The sequence below is a fragment of the Pagrus pagrus genome (genome assembly GCF_965226575.1).
Source record: "Pagrus pagrus genome assembly, chromosome: 12".
In the NCBI taxonomy this organism is placed as follows: Eukaryota; Metazoa; Chordata; class Actinopteri; order Spariformes; family Sparidae; genus Pagrus; species Pagrus pagrus.
Window position 1 is genome coordinate 19,453,134 of NC_140196.1, and position 27,068 is coordinate 19,480,201.

Here is a 27,068-nt window from a genome sequence, read left to right on the forward strand (position 1 = left end):
TTATCTCAAGCATCTTACTCAAGCTAGCCGGGCGCTAAAGTTAGTTGGCTTGGTTGGTGGAAGTATCTTGTGTACCTGCTCTATGGGCCACACAGCGTGAAAGAGCTGGGTAATTTTATAGCCATGTTGGCTCCACCTCCAACGCCGTGTCCAGATTGTTATGTAACGTCCTTGGTTAGCATGCTAACTTCAGTGGCCTCGATATCTCTGTAACATAATTCATAAACATCCTAACTTCAAGCCTGCTCTGCACAGTCTGTTGATAACTTTTTGTTATGCTTTCAACTAAAACTCTTACTTACTGCACCTTTAAATATTCAGTGCACTACTTTGGCTCTGATGCAGCCAGCCATCTGCAAAGTAACTGGTAACTAAAGTAGTGGAGTAAAAGCACAATATGTGCCTTCAACATGTAATGGAGTGGACATATAAAGTAGAAGAAAATAAAACAAATAGTACCTCAGAATGTTACTCACAGTACTTGAGTAAATGTACTTCGTTACATCCCATCACTGCCAAACAAAGGCATTCAAATTGGGCCTTTATCTAAAACTGGCTGTTACACTAAGAATGTATGGACTGCACACTAATAATCTGTTAGGCTGCAGGATGAAACATGTCACACCTGTACAGTCAATCACAAAATAGTGCTGAGCAGGCACATGCCATTACAGTATGGGGCAGTGGGTTCAACAAGCTCTATACATTATTGCAATCTCCATTATTGCTGATGAGCTGTCACAGTGCAGTGGGGGTCGATGTGCCTGCTATAAGTGCGACAAGCAAACCTACAATGCGCTGTTAACAGCTGACGCGCAGACAGAGACACCACGTGAACACACAGATGAAAAGGTGCATTCTTTAAAGCTCCGTTAAAAACGGGAGGAGGACTTCATAATAATTCAGAGGTGCCTCGTGTTGACGGAGCTGTGTAGTGTACACTCACAAGCTGCTGCTGCTGATGTTGATGGAGAGGGGGGGTGCTTTCTCATTGTGCCAGGCTCGATGCGAAGTCGAGCCGCTGCTGGTGAGACTGTAGGGAAACACGCAGTCAGTCAAGAGTGGTCGTCTTGTGTTTACAGAGCCGGGCCACTCTCACGGATTTCTATCACGATGGCTTGGAGAGGAGGAAGAAAACGGTCGTTTTATCGGCCAAATCCGTTCGTGTAACTGAGACCTGGCGTTTGTTTCTGACCCGACGACTCGGAGGAAAAGAAAAAGGTAACGTGTTCAGTTATTCAGATGAATTGGTGAAATGTGGGTAAAAGACGTCGCTGCGCCGTGTTTTCAGTCGACAGTGATGGTGGTGGTTAATGTAGGCGAACCGGTGGTCCAGGGTTCTCCTAACCGTTACCTCAGCATTGTTCCCCTGACACACTTTGATTCTCCTGGTGTTCTTACATATATTTTTTTAAAATTATTATTCTACATGTGAGGACTGTTTCGCCCACTGATAGCGCTTGCTGCTCAACCTAAGCCCACGTCTGGCCACAAAATCCCCCAGCCAGTGGTGCGCAGGCCTGCCGACGGGATCAAGGCAAATCTCCCACTATGCCAACGTAGCGCTGTTAGCATAGCGGCAGGCTAAGCTAACGGTAACGGCTAGCCGCTTCACATTCTTCTGTCGTCTCTTCTACTTCTTTCTGTGTATCAATGTCTGGCAACAGTGCACTCATGTTCGTAGTTTTGCTTTACAACTTCAGGCCTGTTTTAACGCAAAACCACCCCCGCAGGTAATCTTTGAGTACACATTGTGCGTGGAGACACTGGTGTTAACTGTGAGGTTGTATTGCGGGACCATAAAGTTCCGTTATGTTTGTCCTGCTAGCTGCTCAACTCCGCTCAGCGTCAACGAGTCACGTTGCTGGCCGGGCAAACTACACGACTTTAGAGGTGAAAGTAGAGACGAAACCCGTCGACAAGGCTTGAAACACAACGCTTGCAACCGGGCATACGAAATGAGTGTGATGTGAGGTGGCGGTCGACTCGGGGTTGCTACTGAAACCGGTTGCTTAATGATGTGGTAAGTTAAAACACCATACTGTTGGGCTAACGCAGGTGGTGGCCGTGGTTGAACGTTTTACAACTGCTAAATTAACTTGTTTGCTCTGTTATTGTTAAGATTATAGTCTGGTTGTTAATCTCCGGTCGCCTGATGGTATTGGAGAACGGCCTGTCGCAAGAAATGCAACATCTGTAGGTGGAAATTAAAGGGGCACTATGTAGTTTTGGAGAAGAAACGCAAACTCTTTGAATTTTAATATCTACAATATTAAAGAGGTACTAATTCAAACTCCGATTATTATGTTGCTGTTTTTTTAAAATTACTGAATAAACAAGTTGTTCTCAGAGGAGTATAAGGTCCCCCAGAACACTGTTTGAAGCTAGTAGGCTAAGGTGACAGGGTCCGCCACATTTAAACAAAGTATAAAATTGTGTTGTCCTTTTTAAAGATCAGTTTGTTTAGTCAGTCATGAAAACAAAGAGTGTTTGTTTTTTTAGTTTGTTGAGGCACAAAAAAACAATCAATGAAGGCTTTTCTCTTCTGATTAAAATGCCTCCCCCCAGACTTCATAGTGCACCTTTAACCCTGTGTTTTGACTGCGCAGTAGCTGCATGCTTGTGCTCATTTTGATGCTCAGGACTATACAGTAAATGCAGTTGAATGCACTCCACAGGCGTCTATTTTATTTTTTACAAGCCTAGGCAATAAGATGTATCTCGCTAGCATTAACGAGTAGTATTTTTAACGTGGTGCAAAGCATCTGTTGCCTCATGTGGATTATGATCTGCTCTTTTGAAATGCATGCTCTTGCAGAGGTATTACAGTCTTATCTGAGCTCAACTCTGCTCAGACAGCTCCCTGTGCTTCATAGCCCCTCATTTACACTTGCCTCAAGCAGTTTCTCAGGATGAAACAGAGGTGCATCAGATGAAATTTGATACATATTTTTCTAAACATGTCACATCTGAGAATGCCTGCACAGCATGGTGTGTTTTAGCAGGCTCTGTTTTTAATGAAAACTGTAGATTATGCTAAGATTAAGAAAAAAATGTGTGGTGCTGGGTACAGTCCATGATATTGCACAAGACTCAATGCAATTAGCTGAGTTGTTCATATCAGAACAGACAACAAAGACACAGAGATGGCTAATGGGTTTTCTCGTCTGCTGTCAGACAACACATAGAATGGACATGATTCATTGCATTAAGTGTAGCTGGTTTTAATGTATGTGTAATTGTGTGCAACTAGATCTCGATAGAAGCAGGTGGTGGGTAAAGATTGATAAACACAATGGAGCAGTAGCTTTGTGTCACTGTTAACTGAATGAACTAACAACAATTTGTAAGTGACACTGAGCACCTTTATCTTGTCGGGCTTTCTGCAGCAGTGAGGGTGTGGTTTCCTGTAAGCTTGGATGAACATACTGGTTTTTGGGTGTTTTTAACAGCCAAACAGCTGATTCATAGCAGCGAGTAGCCGTCACCATGACTAAAGGTCCTATCTGTTTAAATGACTACAAATACTTTAAAAAAGGCTAATGTTGAAATTATTTATTTCTTGTAGTTTTTATAATGGTGGAAGACTGTCCTCCAGACATGATTGTATAGTCCTCAAGGAGAGAGGATGGTCCATGTAGCCAAGGGAGGAGATGTCAGATTCAGCCTTGGAATCAGACCAAAAAGGATCTTACTTAGAAGAACTACCTTCCATCCAATATATTCTGCTATTTACAAACCTATCTTAATTGTCTGTTTTCCTCCAACCTTCCTCATTTCTGACTCCACCTTTTCCCTCCTTCCCCAATCCCTCCCTGTGCATGTTTGTGTGTGTTCCTCTCTCCTGTCACACTCTGTTATTGCGCTGTTTGTCAGTTTTGTTTCCTTGCGGCTGACAGATGTATTTCTCTTTCGGGTGGTGTAAATATGCCGTGTCCCTGTCTCATCGTTGTCATTCCAGGTGATGACCTGGATGGTGCCATGTGAATGACTGAAGACCATGAAGACCATGAAGCCCACACACAAGCTGCTGTTCGTTCTGTGCCCCATGCTGGTCCTGGGCTTTATTTACTACTCCTCCGGGAAGCTACATCTACACGTATGGGGCCAGAAGACTCGTAAGTGACCTCTCCATTCTGACTGTTTGTGACATTTATTCATCACCTGACTATCCATCTGTCATAGCCCAGAGTGGGTTTGAGACCTGCACGTATTTTAACTGTTTTATTGAGCAGATCTGTTTGACACCTGTCTCTGTTTTCTGTCTGCCTCTCTGTGCTGAATGCCAGTCAACTGTCTGTCTATTTCAGTGTTTTTTGTTTTTTTTTGTACTATGTTGAACCATTATGTTAGTATGTCAAACTATATGTTGGCGCCTCAAATCCTGTCTTACCCGGATATTAAATTAGTTTTTCATTCACTTCACCAGAGCAACGGATGTTGTGGGGCGAGTTTAATCAGATTTTCCTGTACATCCAGTGTTCGTCGCCCCATCTCTGCTACTTAAAGCCAGCCCTTGTGGGTTGTCTCACAGATGGAGATCAATCGACAGCCATCTACCTTAGCTACAGCAGGAATACCTATGTGGTAACCAAATAGATGAAAGCCTTTTCTGACTCTGTCTTCCACAGCCTACTTTTCTAGATGGGAGGAAGTGATATTTTGAGATTTCCACACTCAGATGATGAAACCCAAACTTACAAAAATAAAAAGGCAATTTTGCAATACTCTCCATAACATGCTGGGAAGGCCTTCTTCCACTTTCCAGCTTTAGTATAGTTGGTTGTTGGTTATGACTAACTATGATTTCCTTTTAAGATTGTCTGTCTGAATTTTTGAGTCCTTATTTAGCAAAGTTATGATGATAGACTTGGATACATTTATTACAATTTGACTCATGAAGAAATATTTCTTGGGGCAAAATATGTGGTCAAGCCGTAAACTGAGGAGGAAAATTATGTCATACTATGTGGCCGACCTGAAGCAGCTGTCAAAATCCAGCAGAGGGGGCTAAAAGATTTCTCTCAAACAAGCTTGACACTACTTGCCTCTGCCCCCTACAGAGTCTATTTTCTAGGAAAACATTCTCATGGAGCAGAATTTGGCACAGAAAACACAAATGTCAGTGTTTTGAACATGATCACGAGCCTAGCTAGAGGGACAGCATTCTGTCAGGTGTAAATCTAGTAGAAGAATGTTAAACTCCTTTGTGTTGTGTCTTTTTATAACTTCACCTTGGCTGTAAGGTAAAGTTTACCAAGGATTCTTTTAACCCGTTTAGTTAAGTCTTAGGCTGACTGAGGAATGTCCAATATTTACCCACCTGCTTGCCTGTATGATGCAAAAATACAGTCATGTGCAACACTGATTTCAGGTAGAGGGATTATGCTTCTGGTCGGTGATATGATTTAATGATTTATCCTCAGTGCCACCTATCAGTGGCTGACTCTTTGTCATAAGCTCAGTTCAGCTATGTATCTCAATCCTTAAATCTAAGCTTTACGTGGCGATGTCACGTTTGAAAAGGAGCATCTTTGTCTAAACAGGACAAAAGTAATATTTCTGCAAAGCCCTTGAGCTGTGGAGTCAAACATACTTCAAAATAACTTTTGACCTCTTACAGTAGGAAGCCAATGAGAGAGCTGAGGATGCTCCTCTTCCCAGGTGCCATTACTTTCTTTCGCTGCTCTCTAGCATTGCTCCCACTGTGAGGAGGAATAGGATTTCACATTTCGCTTGCCTTATGTGCCAGACGCCAGTGGGTGCAAGCATCGATTTTCTACCTGTAAAAGTATTCTGTTATATTTGAACACTGAGCTCCAGCATAACAGAACTATGTGAAGTCACAAGATCATACTGAATCAGATGGAGGAATTCAGCAATGTTACAGTCTATTTGGTGAATACGCTTCAAATGTGTCTGACCAGTCGTTGTTCTTTCATTGTGAAAATGCTGCACCCACCATTCTAACTCAACCCTGCCTGGTCCAGGTCCTACAAACATGAAGCAGCTCTGTTCCATCCGATGTGAACAAATCTTGGCAACATTTTAAACTCTTGCTCTGCACCTCTTACATGTTTTGTGGTGTACTGTTGTAGTTTTCCCCACATAACTGGGAGTGCAAAACTAAACATGACAGCGCAGATGATCTTTGGTTTGATCCATATCACAGCGATTTCTCAAGATGTGTGTTCAGGGGCACAAAGCAGTGAGAAATATTGGCTGTCTGCATTACTCTGGTGCCAGATGTTTGGCTTAGAGCCGGTCAGAGGGGAGAGATGAACATGTGGATGGTCTTTCCTGCCCTCCTTCCGACGTGGTCAGCTTAGCTATGCTGTCTCACTGAGAGGATCAAATCTGGATAATCTCTCTCCCTCATTCTTGATTTACAGTGTCAGAGACTCAGTCGCTGCTCGACGGACGCTTACGCCGTGTTCATCATATACATCATTAAGAGCATGTCTGCAGTCATCCTGTACCTTTTTTTTGTTTTTACTTTTATAGGAATGGATTTAAGATTTGATAGATTGAACAAAACATAAAATCTTATGTTCTACCAGGCATTCATTGCTTGATAGCTCTAGTGTATGTTTACTAAAGGTTTATTTATGTCTGACTTCTTTAAGCAGAAAACACATTTGAGATGCACTGGGATATAACATCCCTGAGAAATATAAACAAGTTTGCGCCCCTGCAGCACAGTGGCTCAATGATTAGCACCGTTGCCTCACAGTAGAAAGGTTCTGGGTTTGATTCCCAGCTGGGCAGGGCCTTTCCGTGTGGAGTTACTCCTCATGCTCAGGTTTCCACCACCATCAAAACATATAGGTCGAATCTCTTACTTAGATCTGGAGTTGGTCCCTGGGTGATGGCTGCCCATTGCTTCTCAGGGATGGGTGAAGTGCAGAGAACAAGCATCACTATGCTGTAGTAGTATGATTGTTAATGACAACTAAAGATTCTTCTTCTTCTTCTTCCCTGAAAAGCAAACTGCCTGCAGAAAGTGTGGATGTGTGTGGGGCGTATCACTGTGGGCTATGACAGGAGCTGTTTAGTCAGCTGCTGTATGCAGATCCACCAGCTGGTCAGCAAATTCAGAGAGTTTGTTCTCTGTTCTGTTCTTCTTCTTTAGCCCCTGTTTTATGTAAGTTTACCCAGAATTGTTTAAAGTCCCCGTCCTGTCAAAAATGTGTTTTTCTTGTTCCTACAGTTGAACGTTTGAGCTTCATTGTGTAAAATATTATAGGTTCAGTCAGTTTTCTGTGTGCTCATTCAAAATCAAATTGTAAGGGGCAGGCCTATGAGCACAATTTCTGACAGCACAAGTGGCCTGGAAGCTAATCCTGGTCCAGTAATCAGCATATATGTCATGTTGAGACCAGAGGCCTCCATTGCACAGACACTGAGAACAGAATTAATAGTGATGTAGGAGACGTCTTGTGTCGATGAAGGAGCAGGTGCAAATATAAGGATTTTATTGCGGTTATCATTATACCTTTGTACTGTTATTAATTTTTTGCAAAAACCATGTCCGACATACACTGGAGAATTTTTTATGTATGCCTTAATGCATGTTTGGAGGGTATTTTTAAGTTATAATGTCTGAAGTCATTGGTCACATTAATGTTGAATTCTGTTCCTCTTTTGGTTGGATTTTTGTCTGTTTTATCTACTAAAGACTGCATTTCCTTTGGCCATTTGTATTCTGATATCTTTTGACTCAGCCTTGCTATCTTGGAGTGTCAGTTTCAGAGTGGGTTCATGTGACTGTTGTCATTCCTCTGTCAGCTGGAGTGGATGTTTGACTCTTGCGAGGCTGGAGTGATTGGGGGGACTGTCCACTTCGTCTTTGTTCTCTCAACAACAGAGTCTTCATTTTTTCCATCGTATATAGTTCCCTGTACTTACTGTAGCTGCTCCAGTGGTGCTCTCTGTTCACATGGTCAAGAACTGCTGTGGCGGACACACAACAAGTGCTTGTTAGCTTCTCTCTCTGGGTGTTTTTTTCTGTCTCATTTGACTGTGAGACCATAATTAAAGCCTGTGCTGCTATGGCAAAATATATTGACACAGCCTGCTGAACTGCTGCGATAGAACCTAAAAAACAGCTTGTTTTGTCTGCCCGTATGATGCAGCTGGACGTGTAATGCCAGGGTATTTACTGACACAGACATAATAGGAGCTCTTGTGGTTAATGATGCAAACTTTCTATTGCCTCGAGCTTGTTGTGACTGTCGCTTCTTTTGAGGGTCAATATAGCCAATTACAATGCAGCTATAGTCATTGATCTGTGTTCATGTTGTGAGATAACTTTGTGAATATAAAACGGTGATCGACTTTCCCAGTGCAGAAGAGCAGAAATCAATGCAATCAGATCACTACTTTAGTGTTCGTTTAAAAAGAGAAAGAAAGACATGTTAGTGGGTACAACTAAATTGAGTATTTGGCTAAATTGTATGGAGGATTGAAACTGCCAGTATCAGATAAATAAATAAATAAATGGCTCAGTGAATAAATTAATATTAAATTAATTAAATGCACCAAAAATGGTAATTAATTAGTAATCATCTTAATTAATTAATAAAATCTGACATGAATTGCTATTTCTGCTTTAATTTGCCACCATATTTATTTATTTTTGTGTTAATACAACAATTGATTCCCCCCCTCCCCCCCCATAAATTTACATTTTTTAAATTGAATTATTACTTTTCATTTACGTATTTATTCGGTCCATTTAATGTCATATTAATTGATTTATTGAGCCATTTCTTTATTTATTTCAGATATTGGCAGTTTCAGTCCTACATAATATTGATGAACACTACCAGTGATAGAATAAGATGCAGCAGTGAAAAAGATTCAAACTGCTGAAATCAAGTAGAGTAATTATGCTTCCAGATAAGTGCTGCAGTAATTTTGAACAAGGTCCACTGACTGGACCTTTTCCAGAACTTTTAGCTACATCTGGTGGCTTTCACTCAGCAGATGGAGTTTGCTCAGTTGTCAGGAAAATATAATTAAACAGGTCAGATTTATTTATTTTTTCTTAGCGCACGATTTAACCAGATTCATGTGGACATGGCCTGTCATGCACTGATCCCACAATCATCACTTTTTCAAAACCGTTTTGTGTTTTGAGTCTCCTGATGGAGTTGTTCCAAACAGATTGACCAACACTTGTTTGAAACCTGTCATCTTCAATGTTTGTCAAAAGTTGTTTTTTATAATGCAGTTTCAGCCAATTTCTTTTGAATTCAAAGCCTCACAACAGCCCAGTCACGTACAGTGGTTTCATTCGCTAATAGTATCAGGGACAAATCACACTTTTTAAATTAACACTGAGCAGGGTGAGAAATGAATCTGTTCCACCAGTCAAGCTGCTGACATGACAGCAGTAGTGAAGAAAGCACAGCTTTCAACCCTGGTGATTTCACCCCTAAACTACTGTCTGAAATAACACATCGTGTTGTTGTTGTTGTTTTGATATAAATCACTTTGTCTGCTAATAGTGATTCTCGGTGTGAGACTTTTAATAATATATTCCGAAGAATGTTTTTACCATTAAGATACATGATCTTTTGAAGTGGGATTCCCTTTCCTGCTATATTCAGTCCTTCGTTGGCAGTATAAGGTCAGCAGTTGCTCAGCAGTGTGCTCTCAATATTCCCCAGTCTGGTTTTCAACATCAGCTATTGCCTTTTCTTGTCTCAGAGCTGAAGTGTTCATACGCTTCTACAGTTTCACCTGGAACAGAAATGAAGGTTTAATTGGGGAATTGGATCTGCCAGAACCCCGTATAGGCAGGTTGCGTTGTGTTTGCAGCCCGTTATGAAGGAACACATTTTTGTACAGCAATTCACATTTGCAAAATAGTTTGCTGTCTTTTTGTCAGGAGCACTCGTTGTTCTTGTTCCGTTTTGAAGAGGACGTTGTAGCTTTTGTCGTAGTTAATCATCAACATTTGGATGAATTGACATGGCAGCTGTCCTCTGATTATTTTAATAGAGGCAAGAGAGACATTTTTCATTTCCTTTTCTCTAAAAAACTTGTGGTTTTTGTTTGAAGCTAACTCTCTTCTTAGTTTAATGCCCTCAGCTTCTTCTATTTGGTTAAAAAAAAATATAGTGATTAATCTGAGAGGGAAAGTCAAATGGTAAATGCGGCAACTGCCAAAATCTAAGCACAATAAAGTCAGCTTTAAGCAATTTTTAAGAGTAAGTCACAGCCATTTACTGTGGGTCTGTCACAGCTGTCAACACATCTTTTTAAAGAAACAGTAAGAATGTGTAATAAGACAGATGTGTGTAGTCAGTTTATACTGTATTGTAGCTCTGCTATGAATGGCACTACTTAGACACAGAAGGATGAGTATGAAACCTTTGATGTTTTTGCTTCTTTCTGTCTCTCTGTCTGCCTTTTGTGTGCATCTGTTTTTGTGCGTAGCCACGGTCTGTGTTCTGCTGCAGCTGATGTTGAAAACATACTTTTGAATATTCTGAGTACTTTGGTCTTGGTTAATAGTTTTGTGGTTAATAGTTGCTTCCACAGCTCTACAGTCATGATCTTTATTCAGTGTCTTAACCCCCTTTTGTTTTCAGAGGGTGAAGCAGAAGAGACAACTGTAGTGCTGACTAAAGTGGCTGAAGTGAAAAGAATTCCAGGTAGAGGCACTGAGACTCTGCCCATTTATACTGGGTGACTGTTGGGAATCGGATGATTTTAAACTGGGCTGTTTTTTTCCATGGAGAATAATCTCTGCTAACTCAACAATGAAAGCTTTCCATTTTACCACTTACAACTACCTATCATCTTTTTAAATTTTTTTTGTTGGTTTAATCTAAAAAATGTTTGTGCTCATTCACTCATTCAGTCCTTATGGGTAACTCTCAGTGTACCACTTCCATAATAACCACAAAGACTCAATGGGGGCTTTCTGCTCTTAATTTTCCACTTCATTGGATTTACTGTGTTTGAATTAATTGAGATTTATAATTCAGCCTACTGGGATTAAAGCTATTAACCTCCTCCTCCTCCTCCCCCACCTTTTCTTCCTTTGTTATGTCTGACATTTGCAGTTGGCTTTTTTATTCAAGCCCGATGCTGCCGTAACAGACTGACCTCAAACGGTGCTAACTGACCATTTTGTGTTTCAGAGCTGGAAACGGACATCGCCGTGGGACGAATAGTAGGCTCAGGTACATCTGCAGCCCCCACCAATCGAACCCCCCTAATTGCTGTACCTCTGCCATTTTGAAAGAAAATTATAGAGCCTTTTTTAAAGGAACAGTTCACCCAAAGACAAAAATTCTGTCATTATCAACTCACCCCCATGCAGAAATGGTTTGTGGATTATAAAACTTTCCACCTGACTTTCTTTTGGCATGAGGGTGAGCAGATAATCACTGAAATTTTTAATTTTGGCTGAACTGTTCCTTTAAAATCCTGCAATACTTCAGCAGCCACATTTGGGCTGGGACGCTAGCAACACTTTAAAAGAATCAGCCAACTTGGCCTACCAGACCTGCTACTGACGGGAAAAAAATCCAAGTCGTTATAGTACTAAAATACCAAATTTGGTACCCATGGCAACTAGTGGGGAGTGAAACATCTGCTCAACCATGGTCCTCCACATGAAGCTGCTGTGTGATACAACAGTGCCCTCTGTTGTTTTGGCTCAGTAACAAATGGTTGGCGAGTGAGTCTGCAGGAGTTCTGCTGTGTAATTCTATAAGGTTCCACGGACCAACATTTGTCTTACTGGTAGGATCCTACCGCTTTAATTTCTCCCGAGCTGTCGACTTGGCCCTCTGGCTGCTTTATGCTTCTCAGCAGAAACACACACACACTCACTCATCTTGGCTGCTATGGCAAAGTCCTCATCCTCCAGGGCAGTGCTTGGATCCTTCCCTAACCAGCCGTCACGCATTCCCATTGTCCTTTGTTTCTTTATCCTTTTCCTCCAGCTTCTCTGTGAAGACAAGATCCCCACCACAGGAGTAATACCACGCTCTTCCTACTTTGAACTAATGCTCTGTCATGCTAGATAGCTTTTACAGCATTTAATTAATATAACATGTTGTTGTTTTATGGACACTTGCCTGTAATCATCATTATAAAATATGACACCACTCAGAATGAAGTTCTCATTTCTCCATATCCTAGTTTTCTGTGCTTCAGCGCTTCACCAGGCACCTATTGGCTGCCTCTTTGGTTGTCCATAGGTGATCTCTAACTTCTTTTCTAACTTTATTTTAAACTCAACAGATCGTTTTTGGCTGGCTTCTCCTTAACCTTGCTTGTTTGTCGCAAAAATCCTCAAATCTAATGCTGCTTTTCTTTTACATCCGCCATATTGTTTTTCCTGTGAAGATGCACAGGTTGATCACAGCTACAGCTACTGAGCTGATAGTTGAAATTATGTAGATTGGATGACCACAGCTAATGATCCAACTACATAAAGTTTCAACGACAAAGACACCAGGGCTTTGTATCCATGTACTTTGTGACCAGCGTGCTAACAAATCATTTCCGTCTCTGTTCTTGTGTTTCTTCTCCAGTGTATGATAAGCAGGGTTTCCTGCTGCAGCTGGACACAAAACTGTGAGTACACCTCCTTCTAATAAACCTTTTTGCCATTTAATGTAACATGTTTGGCAGTTTTCCATCATATACTGTATGATATTTCGACCTTGTTGTATTTAGAACAGCTGGATTCCCAGTTAGACTTTGACTCCATTAGTTTAAATATGTTTTACAGCTTGTTCCACTGAACACTTACTCATACAGGTTCCGCTTGATCAGCAGGGAAACACAAAACATTAAAATGTAAACCTTCGGCCTATTAATCTCTCTTGAATTTTTTTTAAATAAACACAGCATCTCATTGGAGACCTAACCAAAACCTGGTGACGAATGTGCAGATTTAATCGGCCGTCGCAGTAATACATTAAGAGATTTGTGTGAGCCGAGATGTAGTTGGTGTGTTCCCGTTTATTCCAGAGCGGCTGTGGTTTGTCAGGGCGAGAACATGTTACGTTGAGTCATTACGCAGCCGTCATTGTGTCAGCGTGTCCGCTGATATGTGTATAATTCCCTGAATTGGTTTGACACTCTTGCACTAAACTGCCACGATAAGGCCCCTCTCTCTGGCCCTCCCATTACCAGTGGAGGCAATAATCATATGCTGCCATCAGCAGCCGGACTCTCGCAGGGCACGTCTTTCCACACTCTGCACACACACACTGTAAGCACTGTGTCAGCACACACTTAGAGGTGGTTCTCACATGGGTTCAGTTTATTTAATGCAGCTCCTTACATTATATCTACAGTATCATTAATTACTCTATTAGAGCACATGCATACAATAGTGCAATTCATCTTGAGGTGTATTAGTTTTGTGATTTGGGCAATTTATTCCTGCTGGTGGTCTGAGTGATTGAACAGTGCCCACTCGATTTCATTCCCACCAAATTACGAATCAGCTTGAGGCCAATTAAGGCCAAGCTGCAAGTGAACAGCATCGGAGCCAGTGTTGTAAAAAGTACCCAGAAGTCATTCTTGAGTAAAAGTAAAGATACTGTGTGAAAATATTACCTGTGTAAAAGTGAAAGTCATGCATACGCAGAGTAAAAGTCTTTAAGTATGTGATATTAAGTGTGCTTAGGTATCAATAATACATTTAAAAGTAAATTATACATACATTTACATTCATGCATACATTGTATACTATTGATTGACCTATAGTCGGCCTGGCGGATTGTTGGATCCGATAATCAGCATTTTTCTGAATGTCATTATCTGTTTTGTTTTTTTGTTTTGTTTTGCAGATTAAATGAATTAAAAATGTGCCGGTTTGGTTGTGGTGCAGCATGCACTCTGCAAAGTAACTAGTAACTAAAGTAATCAAATAAGTAGTGGATTTAAAAGTAGCATGTTTGATATAAAATGATACCAACGACGTTATACTATTGGCTGAAGTTATAAACTGGGACTTACCGTCAGAGTTCTGACACAGAGATAAAGAAAACAATCATTTTGGCCCCAACAAACATTTTAAAGTTATTGATTCACAATCATAATAATGTTTTTAAGGAAAAGGCACATTATTCTGCACCTTTCTACAAGCTCTTTAGATCTATTATGTTTAAAAAAAGATTTGTCTCCATAAATACAGCACATGAATAAATGTACATGGTTACATTCCATCATAATTCCTGCATATTGAAATATATTTGATCAGTATAGAAGATGCACAAGCAAGCTGCAGTCCAGCCTCTTCTCATGCAAACTCTGATTTCATGCAGTGCTACGTCTTGGATGTCTCTCCCTTCTCCCTGTTTATTTGAACTAGATTCACTGCATACATCAGGTTATTAATGATCATGCTAGTAATCGGGAGGTTCCTAGTTTTAGCACTGCCAGTGTGATTATTTGCACAAGGCCCCTCTGTTTTGTGTTGCCACACACAAGGTGATAGAGCTGGTGCAGAGTTCTCCAACTTCCTAAGCAACTACGTTTTTCCCCTGTCTCTCAAACAGATTGTTTGACAAGCTCAGTTTTTGAAGCTTAGAAATGTGTCTGTATAATTGATAATCTGTTGTCATGATGTGTCTGATTAATCGCCCTCTCTGTTTTTTTCATGTACAGGCCACCAGAGTTGGCATACAAGTATGGCAACCTCAGCGAAGGAGTGTGCAAGCCGGGATACGCAGCAGCAAAGATGACCACCATCTATCCTAAGTGAGAACGATTGCTCTTTGTTTTACATGTATTTTCACATTACAGTGTGGCGATAAAGCATCCGATGCAGGCAGACTCCTTTGAAACTTGGTCCAAGAACTTCGCATACAAAACTGAGAGCTTCACAAACAAATCATTTTAATTGGATGTCAGCCGGAGAAAAGCTAAAACTGTTACTCGAGCATACCACGGCACATGATGTCACTCCTCAAGCCGGCGTGGCCTTGAGGGATTTGAGTCAGAAACAGAGAAGCCCCCACATTCCTGTCCAATCAACTTTCAATCATGTTCTATCATCTTTTTCCCCCACGACAAAACCCTGTCTGTGTCCTTGTGATCCCCCAGTTACACAAAAGAACCTTTGTCACCCGAGTACAAGGTCTCCCATCCTTTCTCCTATCGCATCCTAGAGCCTTAGAGGCTTTCTCTATGAACGACACCAACCAACTGACTGTCCTGACTCATCACGAGCTTCCTGGTTTCCAGCCCACACAGTACACACAATCCTCCACGGCCCTCTCTGATGTCATTGGATCTTTTGATTTCTCTCTTTGCATCTATTTGCCGCCCATCTCAGCCTGATCTATAGGGCATTGTCCCAGCAGCATTCTTGGAGCTAAGCTAATAGAGGGGCAATTTACCACATTGCTGAACAATAGCCCATGGCACTTCAATGCAATACTTGAACTAGTTGTATGCCAACCCCAAGTATTGAACCCGATGTATCTTTAGCCTGAAGATGCTGAATTATGTTCAAAGCAAAAGTTCAACAAATTCTGATACACAAGAAGTGAAGTCGTCTTCTTTCCCAGCCTGTGTGATATTCTGCTCAAGTATTCTATTTGAAAGGGAAACGCCATCAACTACACTGTCAGCTGTAAATCGCAGCGCTGGTTAACAAGACAGACGGAGGCGTTTTGCGGCGCTGCCCTCCACCTATCTGAAAGGCTATGTGTTAACAATGTCCTCCCTCGTAATGACTTCCTCTAATCAGCCGCACGTGTCGGATCAAAGTTCTATACAACACAGAGCCCCCCGCCGGGAGCCCGCTGATTACTACCACCTTCAACCCAGTCGCACACAGGTCAATGGGCCCAATTAATGCAGCACTTTTTGTGTATGTGTGTGTTTGTATGCACAAGTGTATGGATGAAGGTACACTGCATGTAGTGTGTGATTTATTGTGTCCTGTGTGAAAAGAAGTGAACTAATTAACATCTGTTTGTTAACCTGTGTGTTCTTTCTTAATCTCAGTCTGCTTTTGTATGTTTACCAGGCAAAACAAATTAAAAAGTCCTTGTTAGCATTTTGTCCTTCAGTTCAGCTGTCAGAGCAAACCTACTTAACCTCTAGCAGTGAGGTCCTGTGGCTCCCCCTCTAATCATCTCCTCCTTCCTCCATGTTTGTCTTCTCTGAAGCCCCTGCCCTGCAGAATCCAATTTATTTTCCACACCTGACCCCCCCTCCTCTTTACCCAAAACTGTTTGTATTGGAGTCTTAAATCAAGTGTTGGCAGTGAACTCGAAGCGGCACGGTTATGAAAATATTTCCCGTGAGAGATGGACCCCTGCAAAGGAAATGAGCACAATGCTTCCCTGCACATCAGCTGTTTTGGGAGCCCTCACTTTTTATTTAACAACAAGCAGCCCCCTGTCTCTCTGCTTTGTCAGGATGTCAGTGACTGACTGTCGGTCAGGGCTCAGTGACTCGCAATGGTCCCATGTTATTTATAGCCCCTTCTGGCCTCAGAAGTCTCGGGTTTAATGAATCTCCATTTGTTTTGGCAGGACAGGCGTCTCTGAGTGTGTATGCCCCTGTCAGGTGATGTGAGGAGGAGAGAGAGTCAGGTGAAAACTGCTTCTCTCTCTCTCTGTGCTGTCATGCTTTAAAACTTGGGGATAATGAGGGTATCAAAGACCGATTAGGGTGCTTGGAAGGGGTTTAAGCTAACCGGAAGGCCTCTTGATAATATCGGCCATGTTTGGTCATTGCGCCTCAGAGCTTGTGAACCCATTGCAGTGTTATGTTAACAAGCCATCCAAGATTCCTGATGAGAAACGCAGGCTTGTGATGGTGCTTGTGTGTCCTCTTGATTCCAGTTTAAAATGCCATTGCCAGTCAGTGCAGTCTGTTGGCGGTAGGAGCCATGATTTACAGGTGGGGAGAGGATGCAGTAGTAAGTACTGGCGGTCTGGTTTCCGGTAACGAGACAGTGCAGCAATCTCTGTAACTGTCTCCTATCATAAACAAAATAATACACAGCAGCTCAATAGATCTCTCCAAGGCGCCTAGCATTGTCTTTTCTGTGTATGTGTGTGTGCTGATTGATTATTTAGGTCTGACATGGCGTTCCGTGCACGTTAACGTCTCTCTCTCTGCACTCCTCGCGTCCACCCAGCTTGACAGCAGGTCATAAAAACACACATCCATCCTGAAGCAGCACTGGGGTCGCAGGCGTGACTAAGAGGAAATGACTTCTTTTGATTTCAGGACTGCACTTAATCAAAGGGAGACACACACACACACTTATACAGACACACAGGATGAGGAAGGGGCGATGCTGGAAGTAGCAGTTCACAGGGCTTTAAAAACATTGGTCACAGACGTGCTTTTGAATATCTAACTCAATTTGCTTTTGAATGTGGCCGGTTCAGTTGCTTTCTCTCTGGAGTAATTTAAAGGGACAGTTCACACAAAAACCAAAAATACATATTTTTTACTCTCACCTGTGGTGCTAACTATGTTGTGAGTTGTCGAGTTTTGGAGATATCAGCCGTAGAGGCGTCTGCCTTCTGTCAAATATTATGAAACTAGGTAGCACTCAGCTTGTGGAGCTCAAATCACCAAAGAAATGATGATCCACAGACCTTGTTTTGAGCAGTTTCATGCAGGAACTATTTTCTCACTACCGAACAACACCTGCCGACCGTATCACTGCGCAGAAGGATGCATGCATCTACTCATGGATGAAAAGCTTGTGCTAGTGACAGCGTGGGATGTCGACATTAATTGCGTCCTCCTTGGCTGAGCTGTAATGTTATCTAGCTTAGTTAGCCTCTAGTCCACAAGAGATCTATCTAGTTGTATTATATTTGAGAGAAGGCAGATATCTTCAAACTCGCCAACACGTCTCACACCAAAACAATCTAGATGGATAAGTAACACTACACATAAAGAGGGAAAAACAATTTTTTGGGGGGAGAACTGTCCCTTTAACTTGTCAGGGGCAAACACAATTATTTCAGATTTAACCTCAAGCCTCTGTGAATTTTCTATATGCTTGTTTTTTGGTGTGTTTTTCTTTAAACTGGGAGAACAGTGAGAACAACTTCCCCTACTCTAGCTCAGTTTGTAGAAACAGTCTTGCCCCAGATCTTTGAGGAAAAGTATTCTGGCACGGGCAAGTTGTCACGGCAGATTCATCAAAACCTTGCGTCAGCTGTGATTTAGGCCTGGGTGGAGAGGTTATGTTGATGGATTACACAGTGCAGCCGCCTTCTGTGTCTCCCCATGCCTCTCAGTTTTTATTACCCGAAAGATTCTCTAGCTACCTTGCTAATGTGTGTGCAGGCCTTGCTTGTTTTGGGAGGCTTAAGCAAGGGAGGTGGAGATTCTGTTTGGTTAATGACAGTGGAACAAGTTAATGCATTTATCACTCTGTAGCTTACTGTCCCAAGGGGAGCAGGGATTATGGGAAGCCACAGGGTCTCTCTATGGAGAGGAGAAAAGGTGTGAGGGTGGAAATGCACAACAAAATAACTGATTGTTACTCACAGAATCAAGAAGAAGGTGTATTATAACATAGCACATTTTTTTGTTCTTTGTGCTCAGCTAATGAAAAATGTCTTTCTTCTGCCTCTTCCGGTTCTCTCCTGCTTCTGCTTGCAGGTTCATGAAACCAGCACCCATGTTTCTTGATCGGAACTTCAAACGCCTAGCAAAAGTCAGCAATTACTTACCTCCATTTGGATTCAAAACTCAAGGTAAGAAAGATTCTTTCCATCACTTCTGTTCCACTAGCGACACCTATGTGTTTTTAATGTGTTTAAAGGGTAACTCCACCAATGTTAAACATTAAAGTGTGTTTACAGGTTTGGGGGAGTACTACTACATATGTGAATAAGCAGTGTAAAGGCTTTTGGAAGCTGCATGTAGTCTAATAAAATGCCAATATTGACACTGAGTTGCATTGTGGGTAATGTAGGCATCAGGTTTTCGAAAACAGTCAACTAGTCTAGCATTGCGCTCCTATAATACTGTTGGACAGTTTACAAACAAATGATTAAAATTATGTTTTATTCTATGCATTCTTCTTCCTTTTCAAAACCTGGCACCTACATTACCCACAATTCAACTTGGCTACTGAGTGACATCACTGGAGGCAATTTTTCAGATTACTTGCAGCTTCCTCTGGAGTCACGAAAGGCTTTATACTATGTTTTACTTTCCAAGAATTGTAAACACTTGAACACTGAAATTACTGGAGTTACCCTTTAAGACTGGTTTCCATAAAAAGCAGAGACATTTGCGTGTATATCCTGTGTGGGAGCTTGACACTGGCTGCGAGATACATCATTTTATCTGAGATTATCCGTTTGATAGAGTTGGTATCAAGTTCAGATTTGTGTGTTTTCAATAATGTCCAGATCATTTGACATTGTTGTGTAAAGCTGCCAACATGGATCAAAGGAGGTGATGAAATGAAAAGTAAGGGTTGTCAACCTTCTTCCCTTATCGTGAGGTGTCTGTCGGCTTCTCTCACTGCAGCTACTTGTGCGATCAATGATTAAACTTGTCAGACCGAAAAAAACAAGTTGTCAACGTCTCTTATGAGACAAGCGACTCTATAGCCTCACTAAATTGTTATCCTGTTTTTCCATTTTTAAATTTGTGAGAACAATCTTTTTAAGCTCTTTTCATCATCAAGGTTACACTCTGATGGTTCAGCTGTGCAGAATGCCAACGTTCTGCCACTCTGCACTTTTGATCATACGTCATTGTTGCAAGGGTGGTGTTTTTGGCAGAATATATTCTGCCTCGGGTCTGTTTCTCTGCTGTGTCCTGAATTCAAACGAAGTAAGATAAACGCAAAACATGACCTTATCTTTAACTTATCATCCATGTTTATTGTTTTACTTTCGAGTAGGGATGAGTTCTGTTCTGTTCTGGTTTCTTTTTGGATCCGGTTACAAGTTGGCAAACACCCAGACTTTTTAAGCTCTGACACCAAATAATCTTTATACCAATCTCTTTTATTAGCAAAGAGCAATGGAAAACATACAGACAGCAGGCTTCTCATTTTTAGCCAACTGACACTGGTTTGCAGCTGTTCATTGAATGTGTCTGATACATCTGCTGCTCATCTGAATCATTAGGCTACTCCAAAAACTGTGTTTCTGCTACTTGGCCAACAAAAGGTGATTACACGTCTTTGAGTAGAGTTATTTTAGCCTTTAGCTTCTTGCAGATGTTGAAAGATAAACGTAATGACATTCAGTCAGGGATTCTAACAGGATTAACATTCGATAAATGGAATTGATATTGGATGTGAATTAAAAAACCTTGGAACCCATCCCTTCTTCTGGGTTTTATTTTTGTACATAGCTTGTTTAAGAATGTTTTTTTGACAGTTGACTACTAAACATCAACATTGGAGGGTCCTTGAACACACTGTCAGAACAAAGTTCCCTTCTTGGAGCTGGAGGATATGTCAGAAAAGGAGGATTTGCGAGTCGTTGTGTTAAATCAAAAATAATCCTGTTTTAAACATGAGGCTCAAAGAAAATCACATTCTCTGCATGACTGAAAGTCTGCATGTTTCACTGTGGCACATTGCCATGAAACTATGTGGCATTTCAATAGATTTTTACCCCTGGCCCATTTTCAACCTTGTCTGAGCCAGTGTTCTGACCTTCTGACCAGGGTGAAATGGGATGGAAAGAAACAAGATTTGTCATAATACTCCAGGGCTACCGATTACCTTTTTTTTGTTTTGAAGTCTTGAAATTAAACCAACTTTCTTGAAGTAAAACTGAATCAAACTGGTGATTTCTTCAACATCTTTCTACAGTTGTTGGTATGAAGGCGATGACGTTTAAATGGAGCGATAAGTGAATGCGGATACGCACGTTTTTTTCGTAGTGACTTAAGTAATTGCTATAATAATGTTGGAACCAAAATATTTGTTGTTATTGTGGTTACATAAATGCAATTCTTGGTCCCAGACGGACTAGTATTGTTACGATACTGGAATTTCATAACTTCGATACAATATCTTGAAAAATATTGATATTTGATACCATATGCATCGTGGGGATACCACAGGAGAAAGAATGACAAAACACTGGGGGCATGTTTTTTTAACTAAAAGAGAAGTATAACGGTGCTTGTTTGCTGTCTGTTAGGAAACAACAGCATCTAAGTTAATTCACTTCCGGAAGAGGTAGGTAGCTATTTCTGGAGCATCGATACTGCGATTAATGAGTATTGGAACTAATATTTAAAAATATTCAGTATCGATATTTCTAGATATTTCGATACTTTTGACAAGACGGGGGCCCATTAATACAAGTGCATGCCTCCCTTTGTGTGCAGCAAGGAGGAGAGCAAAACAGAATTGATTGCAGTGTAAATGTTGTTTTTGACACCAACAAATATAGATTGAAGCACAAAGGTGATGTGAATTTTGGAAATGATCACGTACATCTTTCTTTCAATAAATTTTGACTTTTTTTTCTGCAGTTGTGCAGAAAAAACTGTGTTCAAATCGGCTTCTCTCATCATAACAACCTTATAAGTGATGTGCATTTGCTTGTGAGATTAATTCTATCTTTGGACCGGGGAACTCATGTCTCCCAACACTCCAACTTTAATGCCTCCACACACACTTGTACTTGTTCCCTTCCTTAACACACACTCCAGCACTTCAGATATCAGACCAGTACACAGTGCCATGGGAACTGGAGAGATAACATTAACCCGGCTTCAGTGACATGCTCTGTCACATATTTTCCAATACTTAACAGCAGAAGGAACAGTGAATGTTACCTTTGTGCTTCGCTGTCATACGAACACACACACACTCACTGTCTCGGTCACTATCAAAAGGGCACTCCCTGTGCGAGTGTTCCACCTGGTTTTTGTTTTCTCCACGGACTGCGGTGGCGGTGGGGTTTCCCTTTTAGCGGTACTCATGTGGAGAGATGATACGTGTGGATGTTGAATAGAACGCCACAAAGGATTCCAAATTGGGAACATGGAGTGGTGGGGGTGGTGGGTGGTAGTTTTATTTTTACTTTTCTTTCTGCCTAGAGGTATCTTCAGCACACATCAACCGTAGCATGAGAACAGTTAAGCTGCGCTGATTCAGTTGCAGAGGAAAACCACACTTGTGAGGAGTGCAGGCCAGCCAGTGAGCGGTCAATTTGAGTTTTGAATGAAATCCTTCTGCAGTCCAAAGTAAACTTAATAAGCTGCTTACATGATGATCATCAGCCAGAGGTTTATACAGTTAAACGTATATTTTTCACAAGTCAAAGATTTAAGTTTAAAAGTTTCATCAGTCCTCTGCAGTAAGGCTAAAACATTATCAGATTAATCAATAATGCAGGTAATCGGTAGTTGCAGTTGCCCTACAGTGCTTTATGTGCTCTTTTTGCGAACACAAGATTGCAGAACTTTCAAGTAACACCTCCCAGAACCCACATTACGTGGAGTGCCCAGAACAGCACCGTGCTTTGAAACTATCCGTCACATCGCCTACAATTTGAGGTTAAGCTAACAGACACAAGCCGTTGTACAGTAATCCCTGTTAGTAGTTGTTGATGACAGCTTGATAAAGAGCAGATTCAAGTGAATGACTGAGTGCAGATTACACTAATGTTTTATTCACCTTTACCATTACTCTGATTCCATTTACATATTCAGAGTATGATGTTTACATAAGCTTTGCCTCAGTCACATGATCAAACTTTGAGAGAGGTAATGCTCCATCTTTTTTGTTACATGAGACAAGAGCAGGTGCACTAGTGTGGGAGTAAATGCATAAAAACTATTGATCAAGTTAAGCAAAACAATTAATGGAGGCTCCTGAAGTGTAATCTGTAGTGCAATTGGCAACAAATTAATGTGTTCCAGTTGCAAACCTCAGATTTGCAGTCTTCAACATGGCAATACAGATGGCCCCACCTTTGCATGTACAGCTACGTATATTTAAGGATCCTTCACTTATCTACATCTTCAAGCAGTTATTGTATTATACTGCAATCACATTATTATTTTTACTTTTTTACAATGGCGAGTCAAAAGCCTATTAAGGTGCAGTCCTAACAAATACCACTCTGTCATCACTTAATTCTTTGGTATTGTTTAGGCTGCACTCATCCCAACAATGCGTCTGTGTTTATATGTTGTGTGATGCTTCCAATCTTCCTCCACATAACCAGCAAAGATTTTTGTCATTTCACAAGTTCCATGCTGGACTAACGTCTGAACCTACAGCCGTTCGTCTTTGGCTCCAACACGAGACATACTTGGCTGAAGTGTTTACCCCGGGTACTTATAACAATTAGCTTCCATGTCGTTCTCTGGAAGCGAGTCCTGCCCATTGTGATTTTTCACTTTTCACCCGCTTGGATCCAGGTGTGGTCCTCGGCCTTGTGTTTATGCTGCTCGGGGTGATGCTTGACGCCAGACATCGACACCACATCCAAACAATGGGCTGTTGCTCTGTTCGCCTCTCCTCAGCAGGTTAATCATTAGGATCGTTAACCAGGGTGAATGGGGCTGTAATGTGTCCTACAAACTGCTGTGAGGCCCCAGTCTAAACTCTTGTGTTCTCACTCTCCCTTTACTCTCGCATTTGCTGTTGCTCTTGGCCCCTCTTTACTGTATGGTGATTATATTAAGTGAAATTTGAGAGAGCAATGAAAATACCTCATTTTTTTTTAACAATGGTGCTTCTGCATCACTAAAAATGTACCATGGATCAAAGATAGCAACAGCTGTAATGGAATCTGCACATTCTGGATGTTATGATAGGTACGAGAGGCCTAAAAATGGTCAGTAGAAGAGAGAACTATATTTCATAACTAATGCTCGAAGCATGACTTGAACAGAATGCCCCGTGGAACATGGCAGGAATGTGTGCTATGGCTAAACATCCCCGTTTCTCACTCCTGCAATCAGAGGGGTGCTAGCCACGCAGGGAGACGAGCTCAACATCGCCCACTTAACAAGGAGAATGTGCTTGTTTGAAAACAGCATTCCTCTCTGAGTGCTTTTATGGGAGAGTTTCTACATACACACGCATACCATCCTGAGCTCTGTATGTCCGTCTCCTCTCAGATTCACTCCTCAGGAACACAACAGCTTTTTTCCCTCCGTTATCCCATCAGTACTATTCCTGAGGGCTGATTGGTCACTCCTTATCTGTGAGTGAATAAACGGAGAGAGGTGTTCTCTCCCCCAACTGTCTTAAAGACCACCTAGATTGCTATATCTCTGCTGGTATGTTGAAGTCTGTGGCAGCTTGTTAATCTTTTAAAGGAGCAATTCCCTCTGGTTTTCTCTCTTCATATATCTCATTTTCATTATAAGCGCTCATCACCTCTTCTGTGATGTTTAAACACTGCACTGCTGTGCGGACGCTGAAGGCGGCTGACCCCGATGATAGCGCTACATATATCAGTGTCAAAATATGAGAGAGAAAATCTTCTGATGAAGAGATTTTGACACTAGGTGTGTGTGTGTCCAGTCTCCCATTCATTGCCAAGAAAGCAATTATCCACCACTGTGTTTATACACAAACTGTTCTGGGCTGTAAAATTAACTACACAAGTATTTACAGTCAGTACGCTCATATAAAATGTACATTTTTAAGGTTCCCTCTACATTCTTTATAAATACTGTGAAATGATCAAAATACTAAATTGACAAGAAATGCACACAACTTGTATTCAGAAACTGTGCCTTTAAACGAGCCATCAGGACTCCTGTAAGGTCGTGATGTCACTGCCCTCAGCCACGCCCCCAGCATGGCTGTGGTTGCAAAAAAGTCTGGAGAGCTGAGGTGGAAACAATGTGGGTGGTGCCTGCTCAGGCCTGTGAGAGCTGACCAATCAGAGCAGACTGGGCATTTCAGAAGGGGGGGGGCCTTAAGAGACAAGCGCTAAAATGGACCATTCAGACAGAGGGTAAAATGACGACATTAAAAAAGTAACAATAAAATCAACACAATGGGAAGAAATGCCAGTTTTGATGTTATGACGTCTGTGTATTCTGTTGCAGATTATATCTATTGAAGTTAGCATGCTGGCCCTGTCCCGTCCTGGTCCAAAGCTCCTGTGCTAGGCTTGTAAACAACAAAACTCCCCTGGTCCTCTGAGATAAAACAAAACTCCATTATATAATCCTTACATAGTGCAGAAAAAATTGAAAGGGGGTGGAGTGGCTGATACAGAGACACCAGTCACCTTATTACAAGACCCTGTAATCAAGATTATTTTAAAGCTGTTATTTTAAGGTAAAGTTACATAATGTTGCTTTAATTGTCCTCTTATGTTGTTTATTTCTCTTTTTTGTCTTCGCAGAGAGAATCATAGACAGTATTTTAACTACCACAAAAAATTACGGACTTGGAGAGGAGCTGGACAGGTGATTGTTGCTGCTCACCCACATTTAAAGTCCTGTTTTTGTCCATATATAAGTTGTCAATTTTACTAACTTCTGACGCTCCCTCCCACCCTGCAGTCTCAGCTGTAAAAGATGCATCATTGTGGGCAACGGGGGCATCCTGTCCAACAAGTCTCTGGGCTCCCGTATAGATGACTACGATGTTGTAGTGAGGTAAAATGATGCTGCGGTAAAATAAAATGCTATAAAAAATGAATGAGCAATTTTCTTTCAAAACAACAGTATTGTGTATAAAATATGTATATATTGTAGACTGTGAACTGTAATAGGTCTTAATTTAAACAACACGTTATTGAAAGGCATATACAGAAGATGTATTTTGTGCTGGCAGGTTAAATGAAGCCCCAGTAGCTGGTTATAGTAAAGATGTTGGGACCAAAACCACCGTGAGGATTACCTATCCCGAGGGAGCCATCCAGAAGCCCGAAAGCTATGAAAAAGACTCCCTTTTTGTTTTTTCCGCCTTCAAACCGCTGGATTTCAAGTGGCTCAGACAGATGGTCTTCAAGGAGAAACTGGTAGGAATATTTTTAAATCATTTAAGAATGAAAGTGAACATATTGAATACACGCACAAAACCCTGAAAGATCTAGGAGTGGTGACTCACAACTGACATAAAAGAACAGTATTTTCCATGCATCAAAACTCAGCTTTAGCCTTAATCATCTTTTTTGTATTCATTTCTGCATGTTTTTTTGTTGTTTTTTTTCTCAAATACTGTGAAAGAGCAAATCAGGCATGCTCCCTCTCTCTCTCTCTCCTGCACCCACTGGATTTCTACTTGTCTGGGTGTCTGAATGTTTCTGAATGTCTGAGTTATGCGTTTTATTTTTAGCAGAACATAACAGTGTAACCTCTGATCACATTCTGTACATTCCTTCCTGTGGAAATGTAAGCCGTTTTTGTAAAGAGGTTAAGTGGACAACACTGGTGTCTACTATATAAAGGGGATGTTTCAGATTGTTTGAATGCTTAATGTGGAATGGACAGTTGAGAAAAACCAATGACTAGCAGACAAGTTATGTTTTCTCTCAGGGAACAACATCACTCAAAGGAGCATGAAGAAGTTTCCTGTTGTTGCCAATCTAACCTGTTCTCATGTTTTGATGTCAGCATGCTAATACATATGAATTTATTTACTCATAACAAACCTTTGCGGTGTCCTCGTGACTGCCACAGTTAAATGACTGAGGCTGTGAATTGGCTTCTTAATCACAAGGGTTAGACTGAATGGCAGAACTGGCTTTCCCTTATCTTTTGACGTATTACAGAAGGCAGTCCTTTTTTAATGGCTCCTGTCTCCTTTTATATCCATTGTTACTGAAAAAGCTCTCATAAGCACTTTCATTTTGTTCATGTTGAACAGTCTCTGGTATCCCTGAGATTAAGAGTCTATTCAACTCAAGGACAGGGGGAGCACTTCGCAAAAGCTCTTCAGAGTCATTAAAATGAAGGGAGTCTTACACTAAAGGATGTTTTTATACGTTTTAGCTTTTATATGTTAAATCTTTTCATTTTATTTCACTTTACATAACTGCAGTTTAATGCAAAATAACACAAAAAGGTTGTAAATACCAAATTTAGTTAATTATATCATATATACTGTACATAACACATAACATGGGCCATGCAAA

The 27,068-nt window shown here is 41.2% G+C and overlaps 1 protein-coding gene across 6 annotated transcripts in view; it reads left to right on the forward strand.

The window, feature by feature from the left end:
* The first annotated feature begins 835 nt into the window (after positions 1-835).
* Positions 836-27,068, forward strand: part of st3gal3b (ST3 beta-galactoside alpha-2,3-sialyltransferase 3b) — a 44,752-nt gene continuing 18,519 nt past the window's right edge. The window contains exons 1-11 of one of the 6 annotated variants that reach the window (XM_084369149.1): positions 1,633-1,733; positions 1,829-2,023; positions 3,962-4,118; positions 10,602-10,664; positions 11,157-11,198; positions 12,561-12,603; positions 14,650-14,742; positions 18,631-18,725; positions 25,332-25,395; positions 25,492-25,587; positions 25,766-25,952. In XM_084369149.1, the coding sequence (XP_084225275.1) occupies positions 4,001-4,118; positions 10,602-10,664; positions 11,157-11,198; positions 12,561-12,603; positions 14,650-14,742; positions 18,631-18,725; positions 25,332-25,395; positions 25,492-25,587; positions 25,766-25,952 (801 nt within the window). In that variant the 5' untranslated portion in view covers positions 1,633-1,733; positions 1,829-2,023; positions 3,962-4,000. Of the gene's footprint in view, positions 1,222-1,632; positions 1,734-1,820; positions 2,024-3,961; positions 4,119-10,601; positions 10,665-11,156; positions 11,199-12,560; positions 12,604-14,649; positions 14,743-18,630; positions 18,726-25,331; positions 25,396-25,491; positions 25,588-25,765; positions 25,953-27,068 lie in introns of those variants that run through there. The other 5 variants (XM_084369148.1, XM_084369150.1, XM_084369151.1 and 2 more) reach the window with 5 other exon arrangements.